Genomic DNA, 27,133 nt, shown 5'->3' on the forward strand with positions numbered 1-27,133 from the left:
CAAATTCCTATATCCTTATTGAGAATCTCCATTTCTTGGTTTATTGTCATACTTTCCTTTAATTCTTTAAACATGGTTTCTCTTAGTTCTTGAAAAAAAAAAAAAACTTTTTTAGTCTTTACTAATTCCAGTGTTCAAGGACACTCACAGACCATTTCTATTGACTGAATTTTTTCCCTGTGTATGGGCCATGCTCCCTGTTTCTATGTATGTTTTGTAATTTTTCTGTTGTTGAAATTAGGCATTTTAGGTAATATATTGTAGAAACTCTGGATTCTAATTTCTTCTCCCTGAAGGATGCTGTTGTTACTGTTTTGTGTCTGTTTGGTAGCTGCCTGGGCACAATATGTAAAATCTGTCTCCCCTGTGATATGGACTCACTGATCTCTCTTTTTAAGTCCACTTTCCTAGGACTTGCCCCTCTGTCTGTGTAACTTAGTGGTCCATCAGTGATTGGACAGAGGTACTGAGCAAACAGAAGCCAGTAAGGTTTCCAGTGTGTGCTGATAGATATGTGTGTGGGTAGGGGAACAAATTCAAAGTTCAGTCCATTTCCAGGTTTACACTGGGTTTAACTTTCTATAGGGCCCTTTCAAGTCTCCTAAGCACAGGCATGCAGCTTCAGGTCAGCTGAAAGTATGTGAATAGCTTGGGCCCTCTCAGGTTTTTCCCGTGTACGTGCACAGCCTCATTCAGGAATATTCTTGTCCCTAACACTACCACAACCTCAGGCTATTTGAGATGAGGCACTAGACCTCCCCTGCACCTCTAAAAATTCATACCCACAGATAAGGCCACTGGGTATCATCATCGCTCCATGTGTTGTAGGCCCCCTTCAACTGAGGTCCTTATGACTGCTTCTCCCTGTCAGAATCTCCATGTCAACCAAGCTGGGGCAGAGGAGATGGAATGTGAGCAGCACCATTCTAGAATTCCAGAAATTTCCATTGTTCTTATCCCAAGCTCAGCAGCGTAACACTTTTCAACTGGCCTCTGGTCAATTTCCACTGGCAGGGTTGTTTTTTTTTCACTTTTGCCCAGCTATATAGCTGCTTTTTAAGAAGATTGCTAATCTACTCATTCCATCATAGGTAGAAATCTACCCTCTGAATTCAATGGTTTTCTAGTAATACCTGAAGAAAGAAAATATATAAGTAGTATTTATCTAACTATAAAATGAACATATTAACTGTATTTTACAGAATTTGAATTTTTCACGAAATTATTATTTAGTGTCCAACAAAATGTCCATATTTCTACTATTAACTTCTTCAAGTTTTGCCATTTCTAGGGCCTTATCTAATTAAGCCTTTTAAAATGAATGAATGATTAAAATATAAAACTTTGCACAACTGGCTTACTCTATTAGCCATTTTGATTCCACGCCAAGGATCCAGACTCTGTGATTAGTACTGTTTTATCAAATCCAACAAACATCTGCATGTGCACGCTCACTTTACATACTGTTGTGGACATTCTATTGATCTTTGTCAATAAAACAACTCAATGCTTCCATCATCAGTCATGCTTATTTTTTAAAGGTAGAACCTTGAATTGTTCACTTATAAAAATACTTCAAAAGCATTTAGTATTCCAGTACCTCGAAATAAAATGCAGTTTCTCAAAAATCACATCTTCTAATTTAGAATTACTTCTAAACTGTCTCTCTTTTCCTGACTTTGTAACTGAAGACAGGCAGCTTTTGGAGAAGCCTCAAGAATGTACCATTGCATGAATAAAAGCAAGCTTTAGAATGTTGTATACATGACGATATTATTTATGTAAAAATATTAGTATACTTGCTCCTCACTTACCAACATGGTTAGGTTTCAAAGACCAGGTCATTAAGTGAAAATTGGCATTGTGCAAAAATGGAGGATGACAACATCAGATCATAAAAAATGAAGGATGACTACATCATTACATAACTGTCAAATTACATCATTACGTAACTGCCAAACTACTGGGATTCATGGCCCAGCCAGGTTGACCCATAATCTTAACTATCACAGCCAGTGTTACTCTCACCTTGCACCTCAATGTTCATTACTGCCAGACATACGTTGTTAATGTGCAAAAGTCAGGTAGTAGATTTTTTACTATTGTTGTAAATACAAAAATACCAGATAACAAGATAGTTGATAAGTTAGAGTAGGTGTACACGGAACTCTGTATACTGTTTATGAAGGCATATGTGTCATAAAAGAATGAAAACACAGATATACACCCAATTCTCGACAGTGGTTATATCGTGACAGAAAAGAAGGAATAAATAAAGTTGGGGACAGGAACACAGGGAACTTCAACTTCATGTCTAATGTTTTATTTCTATAAAAGAAAGCAAAGATCAGGAACGATTTGATTTAGGTTTAAAATTTTAAAAAAGGAAAAATTCTCAATTATAAAGACAAATTCATAATACTGCCTTTTAAAGCAAGTAACATGTTGCTGTAAAAAAAAATCAGCATAGCACGCTTTTAAAATACCTGGGATGGGGGGAGGGAGTGGCTGCCAAACAAACATAGAAGGTGCGAGTTATCTGCATAAAAATACAACAGCGTCCCCTCTGGCAGAGGACAAAAGATGGAACCTGGGAAGAACACAGAGTGGGTTTCAAAGATACCGGCAAATGTTTTATTTATTAAGTGGAATAGTGGGTAAATATGAAGTATTTCATATTAAACTATTCAAAATAACTGTGCTGGAAAAAATAACAGTCTCTCTGCTACCAATCCAACACCAAAACCAAACCAATTGCCATTGAGTCAATTCCAACTCATAGCAGCCCAAGAGGACAGAGTAAAACTGCCCCATGGGGTTTCCAAGGCTGTAATCTTTATGGAAGCAGACTGTCACATCTTTCTCCTGAAGAGCAGCTGGTGGTTTCAAACAGCCAACCCTTCAATTGATAGCAAAGCACTTAACCACTGCCACCAGGGCTCCTTATTCTCTGATACCAGAGGTATTAAAAATTTCAGATGGTGAGACCAGCCAAATCTGTTAATTAGAAATATCAAACTCTTGAAGTTATAATTTAACACATTGCTTCAGAGATAATTGTCTAAACATGAAAGTCATTAATTCATGAAAGAAAGAATATACAGGTAGTCCCCAACTTACAACAGGGCTCCATTCTGAAGACTGCTCCGTCATAAATTGGTACTGACATAAACTGAATAGCACTTTTTTTTTAGTTTTCGCTATTATTGCCTTTTATTATCAGTATCTTCATAAATCCAATCTTAATTGTCTTTGGGGGTTAGAAACATTACATCTGAGAATGATAACATAAGCAAATTATGCACTGCAACATTGTATGCAGTATATCACTAAGGATAAGACCGGTGCCTCTGCATTGTAACTCAAATAGGTTGTAAGTCAGGGACTACAAATGTTACTAAGTGAAAATTTGAAAACTTCCAGATACCCCTTTTATGGACTGAATTACGTCCCCCCAGAATGTGTTGTAAATCCTGATCCCTATATCTGTGGTTATGATCCCATTTGGGAATGGGTTTTCTTTGGTAAGAGGTTGTATCAGTATAGGGTGTGTTTTAAGCCAGTCACCTTTGAGATATAAAAAGGACAGATTAGACAGAGAAGCAAGCAGAGATGGGGGAAGAGAGATGCCACAGTACGTGAAGATCACCAGGGAACCAAGGAACAAGGACCTTCTCCCAGAGCCTACAGACAGTGAAAGCCTTCCCCTGGAGTCTGCCTTGAATTAGGGCTTTTAGCTTCCTAAACTGTAGGAAAATAAATTTCCATTTGCTACAGCTATTCAGCTGTGGTATTTCTGTTACAGCAGCGCTAGATAACTAAGATGCATCCCCCCCAAAAAAAAGTTAAAGGAAAAAGGATCAGAGAAAATATTTTAAAAACATCAAAACAGATTAAGATATTACCAAAAAAGTTCTTAGATGAATTTTATAAAAAGTGACCAAGCCCTTTCTAAACAGATAAATGAGCAAAGAACAAGAGCAATAATGTACAAAAGAGAAACCACTACTAGTGATCAAACTTGGCAAAACTGCTAAATCGCGCTGGTTGATCACAATGGTTAGCCACTCAGCTGCTGACTAAAAAGTTTGGCAGTTCAAATCCAACCAGTGGCTCCGTGGGAGATGACCTGGAGATCTGTTCCCGTAAAGATTATGGCCTAGGAAACTATACGGGGCTGTTCTACTCTGCCCTGTAGGGTTTCTATGGGTCAAAATTGACTCAGTAACACCCAACAACAAGCAAAGAAAATAAGAAGTGATGTAGTAAAATAGTAATCATGATACCCAACGTACAGAAGGGGTGGGAAAACTAGTCACATGATGTTGGTGACGGAGCAGTATGTCTTAGAAAAGTATTCTAGAAGTGCATATCCAAATTCTATAAACATGCTCAAACTTTCTGGGCCAGTAATCCCACTTTTACAAAAACCATCCTAAATCAATGAAAAACCAAAATGTGGTATATACATACAATGGCATATTATCCAGATTAATGGAAATTAAATCCTGATATACCCTATGACATGGATGAGCCGTAAAACACCATGCTGAGTGAAACATGAGACACAAAAGAACAAATATTATATGATCCTACTTACATAAAAATAGCTAGATTAGGCAAATGTATAGAAACAAAAGTTTATTAGTGGTTAGCAGGGGCTAGGGGAGGGGAAGATGGGCAGTTATTGCTAAAGGGGTCCTGGGTTTCTGTTTGGAGTGGTGAAAACTTTTGGAAATGAAGAGCACAACATGATGAATGCACAATTAATGTCACTGACTCGTACACTTAAAAATGGTTAAAACAGAAAACTTTTTGTTGTATACTTTTACCCCCCCAAAAAAAAGAATCCTAAAAAAAAATTCCAAAATATGGAGGAAGCTGTGCATAGCACGTTCTTAGAATGTTTTTTTTTTCCTAAAAGCAAAATTTTAAAGCCATCTAAATAACCGTATATTGGATATTAGTTAAACTATGGTGGATATATATGAAGAATTATACAATCTTAGAAGTTAAAATTACAAAAATTACTCCACTTCAAGCTTCTGACTAATTCGTCTTTTAGACGATGGTTGCTAAGACTTATGTACTTGTCACAGACTACTAGTTGCCCCCTAAAATGGAGCAAGGCTCCATTTTCTTGCTTCCCTTATGGTAGATGTAGCCATGTGACTACGCTATCACGAACGCAACGTGAGCAGGAGAGATGGCACAATTTCCTGCTCACCTCCTCACTGGTAAACTGCCCTGAACTTCCTCTCTCTTTTCCCTCCCACAGGCTGGTGTGTGGATTGGTAGTGACTCACAGACAACCATGACAAGTGGGACAGAATCACCTCATCAGCCTATACCTATTTCCAGGCTGTTACATGACAGCAAAATGTTATTTTAAAGACTACCATTGCAAATTCATAATTTAAAAAAGCACATTTCAAAAAGCTACACAGTTATAAGTATCAGCCCAGGTGGTACAGTGGTCAAGAGCTAACCAAAAAGGTCGGCAGTTTAAATCCACCAGCCGCTCCTTGGAAACCCTATGGGGCAGTTCTACTCTGTTCTATAGGGTTGCTGTAAGTCGGAATCGACTCGACAGCAATAGGTTTGGTTTCTGGTTTCATTATTGATCACAAATATCTCAAAATATACAGATACAAACATGGCAAATACACAAAACATTATAGTTGTGGGATTAGGAATAATTTTTTAAAAAAACTTTTGAAAATATTGTTAAATTACTTTGATAATTTAAAAAATTGAAACTGTTGAATTAAAACGGAGGTGCAATTCTTAAAACAGTGAAACGCAGTTTCAAAATAGGCTTAAGGAATTTTTATCCTATCCAACATGGAATCCTCTAGCAACTGTTACAAATCTAGGGCGCTTAGACTGCAATCTAGCTATTTGTGTTCTTTCTTTAATAAATTAAGAAGTATCTACTCATATTCCTCTAAACAAACAAACAAAAAAAAACCCAGCAAACCCAGTGCCGTCAATTCCAACTCATAGCGACCCTATAGGACAGAGTAGAACTGCCACAAAGAGTTTCCAAGGAGCACCTGGGAGATTTGAACTGCTGACCCTTTGGTTAGCAACCGTAGCACTTAACCACTATGCCACCAGGGTTTCCCATGTTCCTCTAGCTAGCAGCAATAGCCAAATAAGAGTGTTTTCCATGTAAGGAAATAAACACTCTCTACTTTGTAAATAAGTGGATATCAAAAGGGACTCTGCAGCTAAGGCGAAAGGAAGAAATGATAAAGCAAAAGAGAGCAGAACAGAATATTTCAAAGGGCAGCTAGAGAAGACAAAGTATTACAACGAAACATGCAAAGACCTGGAGTTAGAAAACCTAAGGGAACTACACACTCAGCATTTCTCAAGCTGAAAGAACTGAAGGAAAAACTGTAAAATTCAAGTTACAATACTGAAGGATTCTATGGGCAAAAAGTTGAACAATGCAGGAAGCTTCAAAAGAAGATGGAAGAAATACACCGAGTCAGTGTAAGAAAAAGAACTGGTCCATCCATGTTCAGCCATTTCAGGAGGTAGCATATGATCAAGAACTGAAGGCACTGAAGGAAGAAGCTCGAGCTGCACTGAAGGCACTGTCAAAAAACAAGGCTCCAGGAACTGAAAGAATACCAACTGAGACACTGCAACAAACAGATGCAGCACTGAAGATGCTCAGTCATCTATGCCAAGAAATTTGGAGGACAGCTGCCAGGCCAACCTACTGGAAGAGATCCATATTTGTGCCCATTCCAAAGAAAGGTGATACAACAGAATGCAGAGGTTATAGAACAGTATCATTGATATCACACACAAGTAAAATTTTGCTGAAGATCATTCAAAACGGTTACCCTGTTTTATTGACTATGCAAAGACATTCGACTGTGTGGATCACAACAAATCACAGATAACATTGCGAAGAATGGTAATTCCAGAACACTTAATTGTGCTCATGCAGAAGCTGTACATAGACTAAGAGGCATTGTTTTGAACAGAACAAGGGGTCTGGGTAGTTTAAAATCAGGAAAGGTGTGTGTCTGGGCTGTATCCTTTCACCATACTTAATCAATCTGTATGCCAAGCAAATAATCCGAGAAGCTGGGCTATAAGAAGAATGTGGCATCAGGGTTGGAGGAAGACTCATTAACAACCTGTGATATGCAGACGACATAACGTTGCTTGCTAAAAAAGGACTTGAAGCACTTACTGATGAAGATCAAAGACTACAGCCTTCAGTACGAACTGCACTTTAACATAAAGATAACAAAAACCTTATCAAATGGGCCAATAAGCAACATCATGACAAACAGAGAAAAAACTGAAGTTGTCAAGGATTTCATTTTACTTGAATCCACAATCAACAGCCACTGGAGGCAGCAGTCAAGAAATCAAAAGATGCATTGCACTGGGCAAATCTGCTGCAAAAGACCTCTTTGACGTGTTAAAAAAGCAAAGTTGTCACCTTGAAGACTAAGGCGGCCCTGGCCCAAGCCATGGTATTTTCAGTCATCTCATACACATGCCAAAGCTAAACAAGGAATAAGGAAAACTGAAAAAGAATTGATGTCTTTGAATTATGGTTTTTGCAAAGAATATTGAATACACCATGGACTGCCTGTACAAGGAACAAATCTGTCTTGGTAGAAGTACAGCCAGAATGCTCCCTAGAAGGGAAGATGGTGAGATTTCATGTCATGTACTTTGGATGTGTTATCAGGAGGGGCCAGTCCCTGGAGAAGGACATCATGATTAGTAAGTTAGAGGATCATCAAAAAAGAGGACAAGCCTCAACAAGATGGACTGACACAGTGGCTGCAACAATGGGCTCAAACATAGCAACGATTGTTATGATGGTGCAGGACCTTCTGTTGTACTTACGGTCGTTATGAGTTGGAATTGACTCAACCGCACCTAACACTTTGAAAATAATAATTTTTTTTTACTCTATTTTTTCTATTTGTTAGAGAAAACAGAGCCTAAAAGCAAAAGGATATATCAGAACCTGACCCATCAAGAAGCTTGATACCTTTTCTCACTCAGCAACTTCCCTTATTCTACAACTCTTAGAAATTATAAGAGCTAGCCCCACCATGAAAAGCATAGCTTCTCATAAAACAGCAATTTCATGTAATTATTCCCCCAAATAGAGAAACCAACAGTCCAGCCCAAATAAAGCTGTTTAAATCTTTGTTGTTCTCTCATATCTGAAACTACATTATCTCTCTAAAAATATAATTTATACAGTATCTTGATCCAAGCCTCCTAGTGATTAAATTCAGGACTTGGAGAAGTGCAGAACCCTACACATCCACGAATCTGTCTAATTACAGAAAAAGGAGGTACCCTGATTCCCTATAACATGCACCATAAAAAAGTCACTATTTATAGAGCTGCGTTATCCAATGAGAGAATCACTAGGCACATGTGGCTATAAAACACATGAAATTGAGATGTGCTGTAAGTGTGAAATACACACTCGGTTTTGCAGACTCAGTACCCCTACAAAATGTAAAATATGTCATTAATCATTTTAAATATTGATTATGTTAAATTAATATTTTTAATGGATTAAGTAAAATATACTGAAATTAATTTCATCTTTTTAAAATGTGGCTACAGAAAAGTTTAATCTCTAACTCCATAATCTTATGCTGAAAAGAGGGTTTGTTGACCTGGTGTTATGTCACACAGGGTATCGAAGATAAGGGCTGTCTACAGTCACCTGGTTACTCAACAGCAGAGTCCAACTTATTAAGACAACCAAGGCCCCAGGAAAAATTGAAGCTTTTTATAAATTCCTTAAAGGCTGGGAACCTCTCATTCTGACCATGTCATCTACTAGTTTTATATGAACGAATGTGAATACTATTAACTTACAAGGCTCTCCAGAAATCTTCTAGTCAGCATTTTAAGAATCAGTTGTGCCCATCTTGAGACAGCGTAAGATCCTGAAACACAGAAATGACTTGACGCCATCCACCATAGCCCCTGTCGCAGCACTGCCAGAAGGGGAAAGGAGGAGAGCAGGTAGAGAAGAAAGCTGGATTCTCAGTAGGACTGCATCACTGAAGGGACTTAAGAAAGGTTTGATGTTTGTTTCACACTTGCTGAAGGTCTACTTTGTACCTAGCACTGGGCTGAACAGAGCTAAATAAACAGTGTCTACTCCTTTTTACTCCTCAGAAGTTCACAGTCTAATAAAACATACTGAAGTCAGGGCAGATCAGAGTACAAGGTCAGCCATTCTAAGAGTTAGTCTTGGGCTACAACCTTAAGGACTAAAATCAAAATTGGTTAATAAAGGCATATGAATCAGTAGACAAAAATCTGAGGCTCACTGGACTCAGGAAACAAGGAAAGTTATAAATAAATGAGAATCCAAGCACTCTAGGAGTACGAAAAATGGACTCCAAGAACTCTGCAATGCTACGTACATTTCTGAATTTTTTTTGTGTGTGTGGTGAAAGTCCATGGCATGGAACATTCAAAAGATTCTGAGGCAGTGGTCTCCAAACTGTTAATATATTTATTTATAAATCATATACACATACTATTATGTACTCCGGAGCCCTGGTAGCACAGTGATAAAGAGTACAGCTGCTAACCAAAAGGTCGGCAGTTCAAATCCACCTTGCGCTCCTTGGAAACCCTATGGGGCAATTCTACTCTGTCCTATAGGGTCATGATGAGTCAGAATCGAGTCGACTGCAACAGGTTTGGTTTTGGTTTTTTAATTACGTACTCTATGTATCATATATAAGATTAAAGTTTAAAAAATGATAAGGTTAAAAATAAATACAGATGTCTGAATATTTTCCTATCTCAGTGGATCTTCTCATATAGCCCACTTGAACCCTGCTGTAAAGTGTTCTAACATTAAAAGCAATTAAAAAGCACTTGCTCATGGGGGAAAAAAGGGTGGAGAACCTCTTCAAAGTTATCAGAACTATACTTCAAATGAAAATGGGCAAAGGCCACCAAAAAAAATCCTTCAGGTCACTTTCAGAAAGTTTTTCTCTGAAAATTAATTTGAAGCATTTTCATAAAGAGACAGGAAAAGATCAAACTAGAATCTTGGTTCTACACATTTCTGTGCTCTGCATTTTATCTTCAAATCATCCTCTTCTATGTTAATAGCATAAGCCATTAAAACTCCTTTAAAATGTAAGATATAAATTATCTTTAAAAATAAAGATTTTAGAAAAGCTGCCTATATACAATGGGTCCTATTTTCTATTTTTCTTACTATAAAATTGGAGGTATTACCACAAAATTAAAAATATTAGCTTGGGGGGAGAAATGGCGTCCCAGCTGCTTTAGCAGTGAGGCGCTCGTGTTGTGCATCCAGCTCTCACTCATTCATTCTCGACAGTCGTTACCAAGCATAAATTTTTTTTCTCCAATTCCACACTCAGTCCTTTACCTTTCCTTTTACTGAATATTAAAAACAGTGTGAACAGCCAATCATACATTAAAAGATTTTTATCAAATTAGTATGTTGAAATGTTTACATGTGGAAGAATTTAAAATACTGAAAACTTTCATTAATATTAATTTTACTCCCATGACTACATCATTAAATAAACTTAAAGCTGACTAGATAAAAGTTTGGCACTATAGATAGAACAGCACTTTATTAAAAAGCAGGGAAAAAGCTGGAAGTTTGCCACAAGAATAAAACATTCATTATTAATACTAATTCAAAAACTGATTTAAAAAATACGCAGTTGCCAACAGAAAAATAGGCAAGAAATACATCTCACAGAAAATAGATAGCAGACAATAATAAACATATATTACAAGTTTAGTATCAAAAAAAAAATCCATGGAATGGAAACTAAAAATTCTAGCAAGGCATGAAAAGGCACTCACATGCTGCTCATGGCGATGTAAATTGGTACCACTTTTCTGTAAAGAAATTTGACAATATGCTTTGATCTATAATCCTACTAGGAAATGATTTTAAAAGTTAAAGATTTATGTATGAAAATGGCCATCACAATATTTTATTTATGTACAGAAAAAATATTGAAAGAAAACATTCTGAAATGTTAATTATATCTGAGTATTTTTTATGAGGATTATGGGTGTTTACTTTCTTCTATTTTTTAGTACATTCCAATTATAAAAAGCATGCACTCAGTTTAGTCAGAAAAAAAAAATGAGTTTTTAAAGTTCCTTTTAACAAATGTCACCCAGTTCTTCTTATAGAAACTATTATATAGTGTTTGCTATTTCTATTCCAAATGGACAAGGCCCCTATTCTAATTCTGGATTTATACCTCCCACTCAACACTAACACCAGCCCCCACACCACAGAGCAGAGAGGAGCTCTAGTCAGCAATCAAATCCTAGAAACACCACTTACAGCCATGTTACTCCAGGCAACTTACTTTTCTAAACCTCAATGAATTCTTAAATAAGACTTCCATATGTCTAGAAATTCAGACAGCTTCAATTTCACAGATGGCAGTTCAGAAGGGATATAAAAAGGTGAGGTTTTTTTTTTTTTGCGGGGGGAGGGAGGAAGTGGTGAAATTATAAAATGAAATTTTAAGAATTTCAGATTCATCCCAAACAGAGTTATTGAGACATGTGATCCGATGCAATAAGCATGAGACTAAAAGCTAAGTTTCCTTCATTGTTCTATATTGAACACTTACTGTGTGTTGTACACTGGGGACACAGGAGTGAATAAGGTAAATAAGATCTGTTTCCTGGACCATACATTCCATGGTGGCAGAGGTGGGGGGTGGAGGCCAGGCAGAGACAAACAAATCAAGTTAGTGGTATGCACTACAAAAAAAAAAAAAAAAAAAAATGCATAAAACAAAACAAGGTTAATAGAACAGATTCAGGGGGTGGGGGGGAGGTGCTACTTTAAACAGGGTCATCTAGGGAGGTTCCTCTGCAAAGACTGAGCTGTGACTTGAACAATAAGGAGCCGTGGGAAAATCCTGAGTCTGATGGAAGAGCAAGGGCAAAGCCAAAGATGGGAATAAACTTTGCATGTTCACAGACAGCAACACTACTGTGGAAGGAGATGAGATTAAAAAGGTAGCAGGCATCAGATTACATGGGGTGGTATCTTGACAAGGAGTTTGAATTTTAACTATGATGAGAACCCACTGATGTTTTCAGCCAAGTGACATGACCTGACTGCATTTGAAAAAAATTACTTCAACTGATCTGTGGAATTCTAGTGGCAGGAGACCACTGCATTAGATCAAACAAGAGTTGATCATGGCATGGACTAGGTTTGACACCACTAGAGATAGAAGAATACAATTCACAAGGTAGTTGATTTCAGCTCTGTCTTTCAAACCAAGGTCAAAGACTCTGTGCAGTTTCCCTGGTTCTCCAGCTCCATGCAGAGCTGTACCCCCACTGAACTTCATACATTATCCTAACCAGAACACGTATCAAGGTGTAGTGCAATTATGTATTTACAAGGCTGTTTTTCCTACTGGGCCAAACTCAAGAATAAGGCAGGAACTATGTCTTATTTATCTTTGTAACACCTAGTAGAGTGCCTGGCACATAAAAAGTGCTCCATAAATGTCTGCTCATTGAAAGAACGAACAAATCAATTTAAAACAAGCAAAGCTATTCAACACCACAACAGACTGCCTTGTGAAATATCAATCCAAAAATGTTTAAGCAAAGTCTGAACCGTCAAAATCAGGATGTTCAACAGAAAGGATTTCTATGTTGCCTCTCTGGCTTCTTTTTGCTCATCTACATGTGATGTTAAAGAGAGACAGACCACTACAGTCTTATCTACCACTACTGTTCTGATTCTGCATCATAAATTTTCTTGAGAATTTTTTACATTTTCTATATGTGGTGTGTGTGTGCATGCATGGGTGATATAGAGACCCTCAAATATTTCAGTAAATGAAATTATAGCTGAAAGCTATTTATTGCTTCAGCTTTGAAATAGTCAAAAAAAATTTTTTTTTCATAGACTATCCTCCACCACCATTCACTTCAATTTATCTTCATTTTTCGATTGAAAATGCAGTGTATTCCCCCATACGTTAAAACACTTTTTAATAAACTACTGTGAACACCTATATTTGATTTACACCAGGCACATGATTACAGCAGTGAATAATCCACTTCTGACTACCTACTTGTACTTATTAAATTACTAACTAATCAGACTTCAGTGTCTTCAATATTTTAAAACTCTACTTAAATAACAGGCTACCTAACAGGCACACAAGCCGTGGTGGCACAGTGGTTAAAAGCACGGCTGCTAACCAAAAGGATGGCACTTTGAATCTACCAGTCGCTCCTTGGAAACCCTATCGGGCAGTTCTACTCTGTCCTACAGGGTCGCTATGAGTCGGAATCAACTCAACGGCAACAGGTTGGTTGGCTGGTTGGTTGGCTGGTTAAGAAACACAAAGTTTTTAATAAAAAGGTTTCAAAAAAAGCTTTATTGATTCCTCTGATTACAAAAATGATACATTTTCATTGCTAAAAAAATCGTTTGTAAAAATTACCAGAAATCCCATACCTAAAGATAGCCACTGTTAACACTGTACTGAGCAACTTTCCAGGCTTATAAGTATTCGTACATTTGTGAATATAATACCTTGCATGTTTTAGTCACTAATACAAATGTTATGTTGAAATTTACATTAATAGACTCATACATGTCATTTTACAGCTAATTTTTTTCCCATTTGAATATTTATGGAATCCTTTCCATGAAAACTGTGGATCTATGGCATAATTTTATTGGATACAGAACCTTCTGTTAAGATACCATAATTTAACCATTCTCCTACTGATAAACACTGAAATAATCTAAATGACCATGATTAAATATGTTGCACATTATTACTTAAATTTTCCTAACTGCCCTTTTGGACAAATTTCAGAACTGTAGAGAGAAAGGATATTACTCATATTTAAAATATTGATTCACAGAGTACAGACCTGCAGTCCTTGCAAAAGGCTGAATCAAATGACACTCCCACTCCATGCATAAGAATACTCATTTTCCCACACTTTGCCAAGATTGAGTTTTGTCAGTCTTTGCCAATATGAAAGCATTCCCTCCCCAAAAACCTTTTATCTGCATTTCCTTTATTACTAGTGAAGCTGAAAGTTTTTTCATACATTTGTATTTCTTCTTGGAACTGCTTAAGTCTTCTGCCAAATTTCCACGTCTTATTTTTCTTATAGATTTGATTTACATTGTCTTTGTTAAGAGTAAATAATCTTTTTTCTTTTTTTTTTTTTTTGGAATAACTTTATTGCTCTTCTCAAAATACATGTTCATTATAAAAAATTCAAACAAAAAGGAAATGAAATAAATTACCGATAATTACACCACCCACCATTCCATACATGGTATACACATAAAAGGCTAATATTTTCTAACGAAAATATTAGGAATATTAACTTTTTTCCCCAAGGGATAAAAGGCTTCATTCATAAGTTAATTGTTAGAGAACCAGTGAGATACACCATTCTTTATTAAAGGTTATTCCTGTTAAATTGCACATAAATCACAATGGAACAAATTGTATCTCTCCACTAGCCCATTATACTTTCAGTAATGGTTTTGCTTTATCTCTGATTATACTTTAATGAGAATGAACACAGATATTTTCAGGACTGTGTTTGCCCTCTAACTTTTTCAAATAATCACTGGCCTATAAACAGATGATTTGTTTTATTAAAGAAGACCTGCTAGAGAGTGGGCGGAAGGAGTGTGCTGTCTCATGGGGGGAGAGCAATTAGGAGTATATATATAAAAAATAGCAAGGTGTATATCAGTTTTCACATGATACATTGACTTGATTTGTAAACTTTCACTTAAAGCACAATAAAAATAATAAAAAAAAAGACCTGCTACTCAAAGGAATATTAATTAAAGGTTGCTATTTAAAGAAATCCTACAGATCCTTTTATACAGAAGCGGAGAGTACGGTGAGAAAAGCAATAGATTAAAAGTTGGAAGACTGAAGCTTACAGCCCTCACTCACTCCTCCACTTTCTACTGTGTGATCCTGGACAAAGTACTTAAACATTCTGAGTCTCAGCTGCCAAATGTTTACAACGTAGCAGATGAAATAAGTTACTTAGAAGATCCCTTTCAAGCATTAGTATTCTGATTCAATTCTCAAAGGTGGCCTACGGTGATGAAGTATGGAGACCCAGGGCTAGGAGCAATCAAAAAAGAAGAAGAAAAAAACAAAGATAGATGTGTAGGTCTTCTTTCTGTACTGCTATGAAGAATGCAGCCCTAGTGGTGCAATGGTTAAGAGCTCAGCTGCTAACCAAAACGTTGGCAGCTCGAATTCACCAGTCACTCCTTGAAACCCTATGGGGCAGTTCTACTCTGTCCTACAGGGTTGTTGTTGAGTTGGAATCAACTCAATGGCAATGGATTTGGTTCGGTTTTGAGGAAGAATGGTAAAATACAGGAACAAGGTAATGACAAGGTAGACTATAGTAAACCAGGGGTCTACAAACTGGGTTATACATACCCCTGAAGGTACACACGAACATGGGGAATTTCAAGGGAATAGATTTCTAAGTTTTCAATTTCCATACGTACAGTTTTCTAGAACCATTCTGCTGATAAGGCAGGCCAATTCTCCTTTACTTCTTCCCCCATCAATTACCCTTCCTAAAAGAAAATCCTAACTCTTACACCTAACACTGTGGACAACATCCTGGGCTCGATCAACATCTGGGGAGCCAAAAGGATAGTTCAAAATATTAGTGTTGAGAAAGCTAATTACTCTAAAGACTGGGTATGAAATCCTCTAGAAGTCAAGGTGTCACTGATTTTTGTTTCCAAGAAAACAGAACTAAATCCAGATGTTACCCGACAAAACATTAAAAATAATTGATTTCGAATCACTTTGTGGTTTTATACATAAAACTCAGAAGAACGCGTGGCACTACTAATACAAAGCACTTTTTGTTACCATCTACTGAATTCATAAATGAGGTTTCTCAATAGTTTTACTATTAAAGTAAAAAAGGAACAGAATCAAGGCAGAACCTATCTTTTTTATTAAGATATTTATAAATATATAGATGAACTGATTTTTAAAAAATCATCTCCAACCATGCCACTGAAAATATATTCTCAATAAAAAAAATTTTTTTCTTTGATATTTATTAAAATCTGTAATTCTCGGGTGTTGTGACCAACTATCTCCTGAACATTATTGTATTGATAACTCAGTCCAGGATAAATTTAACACAGAGCCTTAAGGACACAGGAAATTTTAAGTTTTTAATTGTAATTGTTATTTGCAAAGGACTCAGAAGAACTGCATGACGCTGCTAAAACAAAAGCACTTTTTATTTCCATCTACTAAATTTGTGAACGAATTTACTTTTGTTGCAGAAAGTAACAATAAGGTGATTGATAAAATATTTCAAGTATAAAAGATTAGGATAATAATATGTAAAGTAAGTAAAATAGAAAAAGGAGTTCAAAGAGAAAAAAAGGAGTATAAAATTTTTGACCGTTAAAATTAGGAGTTTGTTCATAATACTTTTTTTTAATGGACGCTGAGGATTATCAACTCATTAACATTCCCTTGGATACATCTGGAGCCGTGGTGGCGCAGTGGTTGGGAGCTACAGCTGGTATGCAAAAGGTCAGCAGTTTGAATGCACCAGCCACTCCTTGGAAACCCTCTGGGGCAGTTCTACTCTGTCCTATGGGGTCGCTATGAGTTGCCATGACTCGATGGCAACGGGTATGGTTTTTTGGTTTGGATACATCTAAAAACGTGATTTAAACAATACACCAGAAATAACATCATTTACAAATACTGAAACTCAGATGAACAATTTTAGATGTGTGAGGTTTTCTGTCTGCTTGTTTTTCAAATTCTTTGAGGTATGTGAGCAAAAATGTTTGAAAACCGCGGTAGTAAAAGGTCAGAATACACCATCGGTCCTAACCTTCCTCCTGAGATAATGCCTTCTGAACATCCCCACTGGATGCTCTCGGCACTCCAACTCAACATACTCAAAATAAAGTTATTATCTATGCCCTCCCACCCCCACCCCACATACATACACAAAACAAAATCTGCCTCCTCTTTCTGCTTTGTTTTTGATACTAACTTCATGATATACCTGGTCTCACAAACCAAAAAAGTGAGAATTTTCTTTTACCTCCCAAATTAAATTGTTCCTAGGACCTAACTCCAATATCTCTATTCCTTCCATTACTGCCACTGTTCAAGATCTCTTCATCCGCTGCCATCAAATAGCTCTCCTTCAAAACAAGAAGTTTATACTTAGCTTTACCTCCCAGCACCTCCCACAAAGGATGAAAACTGTAATTATCAGAGCTATATGCCTGTTATGCATATAAATGAGTTACAAAGAATTATAATTACAGAATTACAGAATCAAAAAGTTGGAAGAAACCACAAGAATCAATAGACAATATCCTTATCCAAGTATCTTTCAAATGGCTGTCTCAAACTCGCTGATAGGGAATTTATTATCTCTGAAGCAGCCTACTCTATCTGGCCAGCTCTGCTAAAGACCTCAGCCCAAATACAATTTGTGTGATTTTTTCTTCCTAAATTGTTTGGTTAAAAAGGAAATTCACATTAATAGGATTAACACTGGTAAAATTACAAAAAATCCTAAATTAAGAATTACTTACAATTCCATCATCCAGAGATAGCTATTGCTAGCATTTTGGGAAGTTGTTGTTTGGGGATGTTGCCGTCTGGGGATGTTGCCGTCAAACAGATTTTGACTCAAAGTAATCTTTTAGGACAGAGTAGAACTACCCCATAGGGTTTGCTAGGTAAAATTTTTTTTTTTTTTTTTTTTTTTAATCTTTATAGAAGCAACTGCCAGGTCTTTTCTCCCACGGAGCTAGCTGTTGGGTAGGTCTGAATAGCCAATCTTTCAGTTAGCAGCCAAGTGCTCTAACCACTGTGCCACCATGGCTCCTTTTTATTTGGGGATAGGTCTAGCTCTTGCTTTTTTTTTGAAAGTATGCACAGTGTGTAAATATGGATATACCTGTGTGATTTATTTTTAAACAAAATTGAGATAATCTATAGGAACCCGGGTTGTTTTTGTTTTTCCATTTAATTATGCTGTAATCATTTCATCATGCTGTTAAATATTCTTCAATTCTTTAAAGTATTTTAGTAGTTACATAATACAGAAATATTATAATTAGCCATTTGTAATTTATGTCATTACTTCAAGTTCTTAGAGCATTTTATTGGTTACATCATATAGAAATAATAAACACTACACTCCATAATTCAGAAATACTATAATTTACTTAACCTTTTGTAAATTACTTGTTGCTTCTAATTTTTCACAATGATAAGTAATAAGATTAATATCCTTGAGTATTAATCCTCACAATAAGAGTCCCAAAAGTAACTTATAAAACAAAAGTATTAATTTTCTAAGTATTAATTTCTTGATTCAATTGACAAATTACTTTTCAGAAAACTTTTAACAATTTAATAATCCTATTAGCATTGCATAAGTGAGCTACCCATACACTCACTCTTTAAAATTTAAATTCGCCAATTTGACAGGTAAAACAACAACAACAACAACGCTATCACATTGTTTCAGTATGTATTTGATTCTAAGTGTGGTTAAACATACATTCTCCCTTTCTATTTCCTATCGTTTCTACCTATTGCTTCTTGTTCTAACCTCTGAGGTAACATCCTTTTCTCACACGGTAAGAGGAAGTAGAAGAGGATGCACTGCCTTCTGAGTCAGAATGCCCCGCAGTTTAACCTATTTCTACTACCTAGTTGTGTTACCTTGGATAGATGACAATTTTAAGTTTGTATCTTCTGTAAATTAAGGTAAACCACTCACCTCATAATGCCTGACACAAGGTAGGAACAGAGCACAGCAATGCAGAACAGACAACCAATCAAAATCTCTATTTAAATTCTCTTCTTCCTCTCATTCACAGGGTATCCTTCAAATACGGAAAGACAGCAGGGTTCTCCCACCAAGGAAGGCCTCCTCTTCTCTTCCTAACCCAGTAAAACCCAGTACCGTCAACTACTCTTCCTATCCTGAATCTTCTTTTCTCCAGACTAACCATCTCTAATTTCTTTAGTCACTTATCAAACAATGTGGTTTCAAATCCCCCTACGCTCTGGCCATTCTCTTCAGAGTATGATTTAATTTAGGCAGGTCCTCCTAAAACGTATCTAGAACAAAATACTCCAGGTGTGATTTGAAAAAACCAGAGCAACAGGTTACAACCTCCAATAATCAGTCAAATTTGTTTTCCTTATCCACATTCTATCCATGAGCCAACAAATTAAATAACATAAACCTAACTATATTCCATTCACCTTCACCAAAGAGGCAGGCCGAATTAAAAGTGAAGGCGAGGTGGAACCTGACAGGCTTGGGCTTGAACTCTGCCCTTGACTAAATTCCTGTGATGCCTCAGGCAAGTGATTTAACATCTCTAAAAGCTCAGTTTCCTCCCTGGCAAAAACAGGGGTAATACTACTTATCTCACAGAGTTTTTGTAAAGATTTAAAGCATCACTTACTGTATCTGGCATGTAGGAGGTGCTCAATAAAAATGGATACCAATAATTATAATTATTACTGAAGCAAGATAACTAGCAACTTTATTAAGCACCATTTGCCAAGTACTTTACGTGGTCCTGAGCTAGTATGAACTACTCAAAATTCCTAGTAAAAGAGCCAACTTTGCTGAAACTTTGTTAATCCATTAATGATTATTTTCTTCACCAAATTCTGCCTCCTTTTCTGCTCCCTCTCCTCAGAAAATAAAAGAGCCATCCTTACCAGCAGATGGAGACACAGAGCAGTGATCCAAAATTCCTACTCAAAATTATAAGCAGGAGATGCTCTTGATGTCAACCACAAAACCAGTGTGACAGGACCCTTACGAAGGGAAACTGCCAGCAGCCAAAATAAATCCCTGCAAGCTTAGAATGCTCATCTACAAGCCTAGATTTTGTTCCTTTCTTCAAATGCTGATCACAAGAACTTAAACCTGAATGCAAACATGCAAAAGTATCACTTGTTTGTAATTAACACTTTGAAAGGCATTTTTTGACAATATAAAAATCAACAAAGTTTATGTTACTTTTAGGCAAGAACTGGCCGCTTAAATGTGGAAGAGAATAAAACCCTGTGTTTTCTCTCAATTCAATTTAATAAAATATGAGCAATTCCAAACCAGAATAAAGGAGTTTTGAACTTTTTGAGATTTTCTTGGGGTAGCCTAAAGGGAATTTAAGAATATTCGGATCTGAAAAAGACTTTTAGTCAAGAGACTTCTAGTAAAATTAGAAATACATTTTATATAAACTCACATACCAAGAGAACCCGTTGCTGTCGAGTTGATTCCGACTCATAGCGACCCTACAGGACAGAGTAGAATTGCCCCACAGAGTTTCCAAGGAGCGTCTGGCAGGTTTAAACTGCCGACCCTTTGGTTAGCAGCCGTAGCATTAACCACTGTGCAACCAGGGTTTCCATAAACTCACATACGAACATAAAAAACTGTGCTACACACAGTGTTTCATATTAAAAAAAAATTTTTTTTAATTCCTTAAGAAGGATCCTTAAGAAAATCTGCATGCAATGAGGCTTCTTTATGATCTAAAATAACTAGATTTTTTAGTCCAATTAAATGACTATTAATAGTAGACAAAAATCTCAATTAAGATAAGCTTTGTCCACTTCTTCACCTCTTCTCTTCCCGTCATGGATTGAACTGTTTGCCCGAAAAACACATGTATCAATTTGGCTGGCCATGATTCCCAGTATTGCGTGACTGTCTACCATTTTGTCTGTCATCTGATGTGATTTTCCTACGTGTTGTAAATCCTATTACTACGATGTTAATGAAATGGATTAGCAGCAGTTATATTGATGAGATCTACAAGATTAGATTGTGTTTTAAGCCAATTTCTTTTGAGATATAAGAGAGAGAAGTGAGTAGAAAGATGGGGGACCTCATACCACCAAGAAAGCAACACAGGAAGCAGAGCACATCCTTTGGACCTGGGGTTCCTGTGCAGAGAAGCGCCTAGTCCCGGGGAAGGTTGATGACAAGGATCTTCCACCAAAGCCAATAGAGAGAGCCTTCCCCAGGAGCAGACATCCTGACCTTGGACTTCTAGCCTACTAGACTGTGAGAAAATAAATTTCTCTTTGTTAAAGCCATCCACTTGCGGTATTTCTGCTATAGCTAGGTAACTAAGACACTTCCTAAACTTGTCCCTATGTCCATCTCCAGAAAAGAATTCAATTCTCTAAAGCTGTTCTAGTCCTTTTTGTATTTTTTTTTTTTAAAAAGTTAAAACTCACTCTGAGAAGTGTTAGCAGAAGTCTTATCAAATTGCCTCTAAAAGAACAAATGGCACCTTCCTTCTTTCCACCCAAAGTGAGGGCCCTAATCTTTAACTCCTGTCAAGGGTTTAATATTTCACTTCTTGCAGGACATTTGCATTTTAAAAAGAATCCGCAGTAGGCAGCACATACAACTGAAGGTACTCTAGGCATAGGAACAAAACAGTAAAATCTGGGGTACATTCAAGGGTGTCACCTTTTGGAAGCAGATCGCCAGACCTGTCTTCAGGGGTACCTCTGAGTAGGTTTGAGTTGCCCACCTTTCAGCTAGCACTCGAGTGTTTAACTGTACACACCACCCAGGGGCCAACAGGTACATATGAAAACTTTTCAAACCACATCCTATACACTGTACCTTTTTCTGAAAACAACGTATAAACTAGCAATTTGAAACCCCATTACTCAATCAGAATTACACTCCAAATACACTGTAAATTTATATTAACATTGTTTTGAGCACATATCTGAAATATAAATATACATTAGTTCCAAAGTGAAAGTTAAAACAAAACATTGTAGCATTAAATTTAAATCAAAGTATGAAGTATTTCTGAAAACAAAAATGAAATCAAGGTCCCAATAAAATAAGTATTTTGGAAGTGGGCAGGTAAGGTCTCAGGAACAAAACCACCCCCACTGGGGTATCCGCTACCACTGTCCACCCTGTGCCTTGTGTCAGTTTCCACAGAGATTCCTGAAGAGGCAACTACTAGAGTAACAATAACTTGAAATGATGCAAATTTACAAACTAATGCTGGATATCTAAAAGCCCTTGTAAACAAGCACAGGATATGCAAATGAAATTTCACAAAAAGAAGAAATGCAAACAGTATCAAAAAAAAAAAAAATCACAGAAAGCATACACCCTTGCTTACTGCAAGTTCAAACAAACTCAGGGCACAGCACTGCATCTACTAAAAACAGCAAAAAGTTTATAAAATAGTATCTAATAAGTGATACAATCATATTACTCATCTTGGTGTTACAAAATGATAGAACCTTTTAAAAAAGCCAAAATAATGCTCTTACCTTTTTGCCCAAGCTAGTAATTTTATCCTAAGAACTTTATCAAACATGTATGAAGATATTAAATGAAGCTTTACATACAACAGCAAAATCCTGGAAGTAACACAAATGTTTAACATTTGGAGAAGAGATGAACATGAATCAAATAACACTAGCTACATCTGCTCTGTCCAATACAGTAGCCACTAGCCATATGAAGGAAAAAAAAAAAAAAAACCCCATTGCCATAGAGTGGATTCTGACTCACAGCGGCCATATGTAGTTACTTAAGTTAAAATTTTAGCTAGTCACTGCAGCCCCATTTAAAGTGCTCACTAAGCTATGTGCGGCTGGTGGCTATCATATTGGGTAGTGCAGAAAACACTTCCTCATCACAGGAACTTCTACCAGTCAGTGATGATGTACTTGGGCCATCCTCTCTCCTCCTCTCCCCGCATGTACCTATTCATCTAGAAACATCTATTTAACCCTCAGGCCTTAGCCTAAGCCTCAACTACTAGGTGGGTCTTTCCCTGGGTATTCCTTCCATATATTCTCATTACACCATGGCAACTCTAATACAGTAATTACACCATTATATAATCATATCTTTTTTTCTCACCACAAACCTGTAAGCTTCTTCAAAGCGGAACCAACTTTTATCCAAGGGGCTCTGAACTGCTCTGGCACATACAAACCAAAAATCAAACCCGTTGCTGTTGAGTAGATTCCAACTCATAGCAACCCTACAGGACAGAGCAGAACTGCCCCATAGGGTTTCCAAGAAGCGCCTGGCGGATTCGAACTGCCGACCTTTTGATTAGCTGCCCTAGCTCTTAACCCCTATGCCACCAAGGTTTCCCTGGCACATATAGGACCTTGATAATTTGTCATATACTAAGTGAAAAAAAAAAAAAAAAAAGAAGTGCTGTTGATCACAAGAAAGTATGACTACTGCCGAAAAGTGTGTATGTATAAGGAAGGCAACGCATATAAAAAAATTTTAGTTCAGTTGGCAGAGTTACATGTAATTTTTTTTCTTTAACTACCAATTCTAAACACTAACTCAACTTTCATATTTACTGAGTACCTACCTACGTATGCAAAGCACCCCGGTGAACAAGATTAACAATTTCTGCCTTCACAATAATTTTTTTTTCCAGATAAATACTTTCTTCTACAAGACTTAGATATCCCAAAACGGGAAAAACAGACTTTTTGTATAATCCTTATTACTCATATCAGCTCATATTAATCATCTGAAAAAGTACTACATGCCCTGGCTTTTTTTAAAAGTTAATATTTCATTTATTTGGCGCCCTTCGGAGAGCTAGCGTTCCACTTAAATGAATTTTCCAGATAATTCAACTTGTCCACTTAGGCATCAACACTTGAACTGTTTGGCATGAACATCTTTACAAAAGAAAAAAGTACAAATCTTTCAACTTTGAAGCATACTCTATTAAACTTATTTTGACTAATACTGTGTTGTACAACATTCAAGCCTTATGTAACCTACATGTCCCCAGGGTACCTTTTTTAAAGTTGCTGGCTTCAAACAGTTTTTCCTTCTGATGCCTGGCTTCTAGTGTGTCAGCTGTCAACTTTCGGGGCTATCAGTGTGAACCTCACTCTGGCTGCCTCCCATTCCCTTTCAAATTTGCTGCTACTTGGAAAACAAATGTGTCAGAATTTGTTTAAAACATACAGGCTTGAAAGGACCTCCAAATCTATTCTTAAGAGTCTTTTCAGCTTATTTCCTGGATGTTACAGTCTGTACCTCCAAGTTCCAAACCAAGTTCTGGATAAAAGAGTTACCGTTGTTCTACCTCACGGAAGTCCCTGCATTGTCTTCATGTTTAGAACTGATGCTCAGAGAGATAATTTCACTACCTAGTCATTTATTCAACAAATATTTACTAAGTGCCTACTATGAACTAGACTCCTAGATTATGGTGAAAATAAAGAATTGAAAAGATTGCTTTGAACATACTTTAAAATAGAGAAAAATCTAACCAATAAAAGTAACTGTTCTGCTTAACACCTTAAAAAAATTTTAAGTCTTTTGAATGAAACTACAAAATAACCTACATTTTTTATAATTTCTGCACTTTTAAGCTTAAACCAAACCAAACAACCACTGCCTATCAAGTTGATTTCAACTTATAGCAACCTACAGGACAGAATAGAACCCACAGGGCTTCTAAAGCTGTAAATCTTTACAGAAGCTGAATGTCACATCTTTCTCTCACGGAGCAGCTGATGGGTTTGAATCACCGACCTTAAAGTTAACAGTCAAGTGCTTTAACCACTGCATCACCAGGCTTAGGAATTGAAAATTCAAAAGTAAATAAAGTTTTTGATTTAGTCAGGCATTTATTTTATAGAGCTCTGAATAAGATCCTATGATTTTCTACCTGCTTTTTTCCATTACAAATCCCCATCTGGCCCTCAAAAAATCACTATCAACATATGCCTTGTTATAAAACGAAACTCAGAGTCTTGATAATGATAAAAACTCCCCCATCTCAGCACCACAGTTAAGTCTCCCATCATTTTAATATTAAGCAATGTTGATTAGGAAAAAAAGGGTTAATTCAGGCAAATTTCTGTCCGAATTTTCAGAAGTTCCTATCTACTTCAGTTTGGGATTTAGAAACTTTTAAAAAAGATTCTGAGTTAATAAAATATGGTACAACTCTTAACATTTGCTTTTTCTGCCACAATTATATCTTCAAAATTCCATCACCCAAATGGAGGCTAGGAAATGAGTCAAGAAGGACTGGGGCTTAAAACTGTTCTCTGTGGATTAATTAGGACATCAGGTAAAAACTCTGGCATCAACTTGTTTCAATTCCCTTGGACTCTCCCCCCTCACTCATCTTCTCCTCAGGGAGCACAAGTAACTTTACTCATATTTTATAAACGATCAGTGACTGCCTTATCACACAGACTGAACTGGAAACGGGTGTTAGTCATACACCTGCTGATCTGCGGAAGGAAAATACTATTTAGAAGTGAAAAAAGTTACTGCCATTAGAAACCTTTGATTGCTACCATTAAAAAACCTCTTTCAGAAGTGTATTAATATCTCTTAAACATTAGTTTTGAAACTGAAAATGCTTCAGGTGGTAATATTAAGGCAGGTCACAGCTCTAATTTTCAAAATAAGTAATATTATTTAAAATCTTACTTAATATTATAGCAATTTTTCCAAGCCTGCTCTGATCTCATAAGCATACCACTTTGTGCTTTGGAAAGAAGTTTGATTTTAAATAAAAAGGATTCAGAGCGAAACCCAAATATAGGCTCTTGCTCTCTCTACAATGTAGGGAAAAAGAAACAAATGACAAATATTTACGGGGCAACTATCACAAGCAAAATCTCTGACTAGGTGCTGTCCACACGATCTGGGGGAAAAAAAAATACAGACCTAGTTCAAGGTGCTTGTAACAACAGACTATATTAACCACTAAGAGAAAAAATAAAAAACTGATCATGGACATGTAACATTTGCAGCAAAAAGGGCACTCAGTTCAGCTGTACACGTTCAGATTCTTTTTGCCTCCCTTTTTTTTTTTATTTTAAAACTGGCAATCAAAATCAGCCAGAACTAAGGAATTGGGCCAACAGCATCACCGTGAGAAAAAGAAAAAAAAAATCTCAGGAGCAACTGGTATTGGACCGTTCAAAACAATATCTTCCTGTGAGTGCTCATCAGTAGTTTGTCTCCTAAAACCTCTTTATCAAATTAAAAACAAAACTGATTCTTGGCTACCAACTTTGCAGAAACAAGCTTCAGGGAGGCACTCCCCATACTTGTTTCTCTGATCCCGCTTAATGCCCATCCCACAGAAATCAAGGGGTCGGGAGAAGACTGCAGCGGGGCATCTCGGCCTATTGTCCCGGGAGCCGCCGGACCGTCCGAGCACCGCGAGGCGCGCCGGAGAGCGGGGAGGCGAGGCGCGAACGGGGGACAGGTGTGCCCGAGGGCCACTGCCAAGGAAGAGGGGCCCGAGGTCTATGACGAGGAAAGGCGGAAAACTGTCATTCCGTGAGGCTCAAGCCGCTGGGAGCAGAGGGTGACAGGCCTGGGAAGGGTCTGAGGAGGCCGGGGGATTGAGGGCGGACCGCCGCTAGGAGAAAAGGGTCTCGAACAGAAGAAGCAACCTAAAAACCCGCCAACAATGGGCAAGGCTGGGTCTGGGGTAAACAGCGAGAACACGGAGCGTCACGGAGGTGAAGCGGGGTGGGCAGAAGGAAACAAAAGAGAAGCCCCCAAGTGTGGGCCCCGGCCGCGGCGGCGGGGCGATTACCTGTGAGAGCTGCCGGGGATTGGGGCAGCCGAAGAGCGCCGAGCTGGAGCTGAAGCTGATGGCTCCTCGGCGGCTGAGGACGTGCTGGGGGACCGGCCTGTCCAGGGGCAGCACCGGCAGCTGGTAACATACTTCCATTGAATACGCCCGCCCTGCCCCCGCGCGGCGCCCGCCCTGCCGCGGCCGCCGGCCCCTGCGCTGCGAGGGGGCCGCGGCTCAGGGGCGCCGGGCCCAGGCGAGGGCAGGGCGGGGTGCCGACCCCGGGCCGGGACGCCGCGCTCACGCCTCCCCCACCCGCTCCTTCGCCCCGGCCGCCGGCGGGAAGGCGCTGCGGCGGCCGCAGCGACAGTTAACGAGGACCGGCGCGCGCCCGCTCCGGGCACGGGGGAACGGGGTGCAAGC

At 37.8% G+C, this 27,133-nt stretch overlaps 1 protein-coding gene across 3 annotated transcripts in view; it reads right to left on the minus strand.

Annotated features, from left to right (window-relative positions):
- The window catches only part of PDE7A (phosphodiesterase 7A), a 133,493-nt gene extending 106,586 nt beyond the window's left edge, over positions 1 to 26,907 (minus strand). Inside the window, exons 1-2 of one of the 3 annotated variants that reach the window (XM_064267758.1) lie at positions 26,732 to 26,907; positions 11,673 to 11,726 (exon numbers count right to left, since the gene is read on the minus strand). In XM_064267758.1, coding sequence (XP_064123828.1) covers positions 11,673 to 11,726; positions 26,732 to 26,869 — 192 coding nt within the window. In that variant the 5' untranslated portion in view covers positions 26,870 to 26,907. Of the gene's footprint in view, positions 1 to 8,886; positions 8,958 to 11,672; positions 11,755 to 26,731 lie in introns of those variants that run through there. The other 2 variants (XM_064267760.1, XM_064267759.1) reach the window with 2 other exon arrangements.
- Positions 26,908 to 27,133: the final 226 nt, after the last annotated feature.

This window comes from Loxodonta africana, chromosome 14 (assembly GCF_030014295.1).
Source record: "Loxodonta africana isolate mLoxAfr1 chromosome 14, mLoxAfr1.hap2, whole genome shotgun sequence".
NCBI lineage: Eukaryota > Metazoa > Chordata > Mammalia > Proboscidea > Elephantidae > Loxodonta > Loxodonta africana.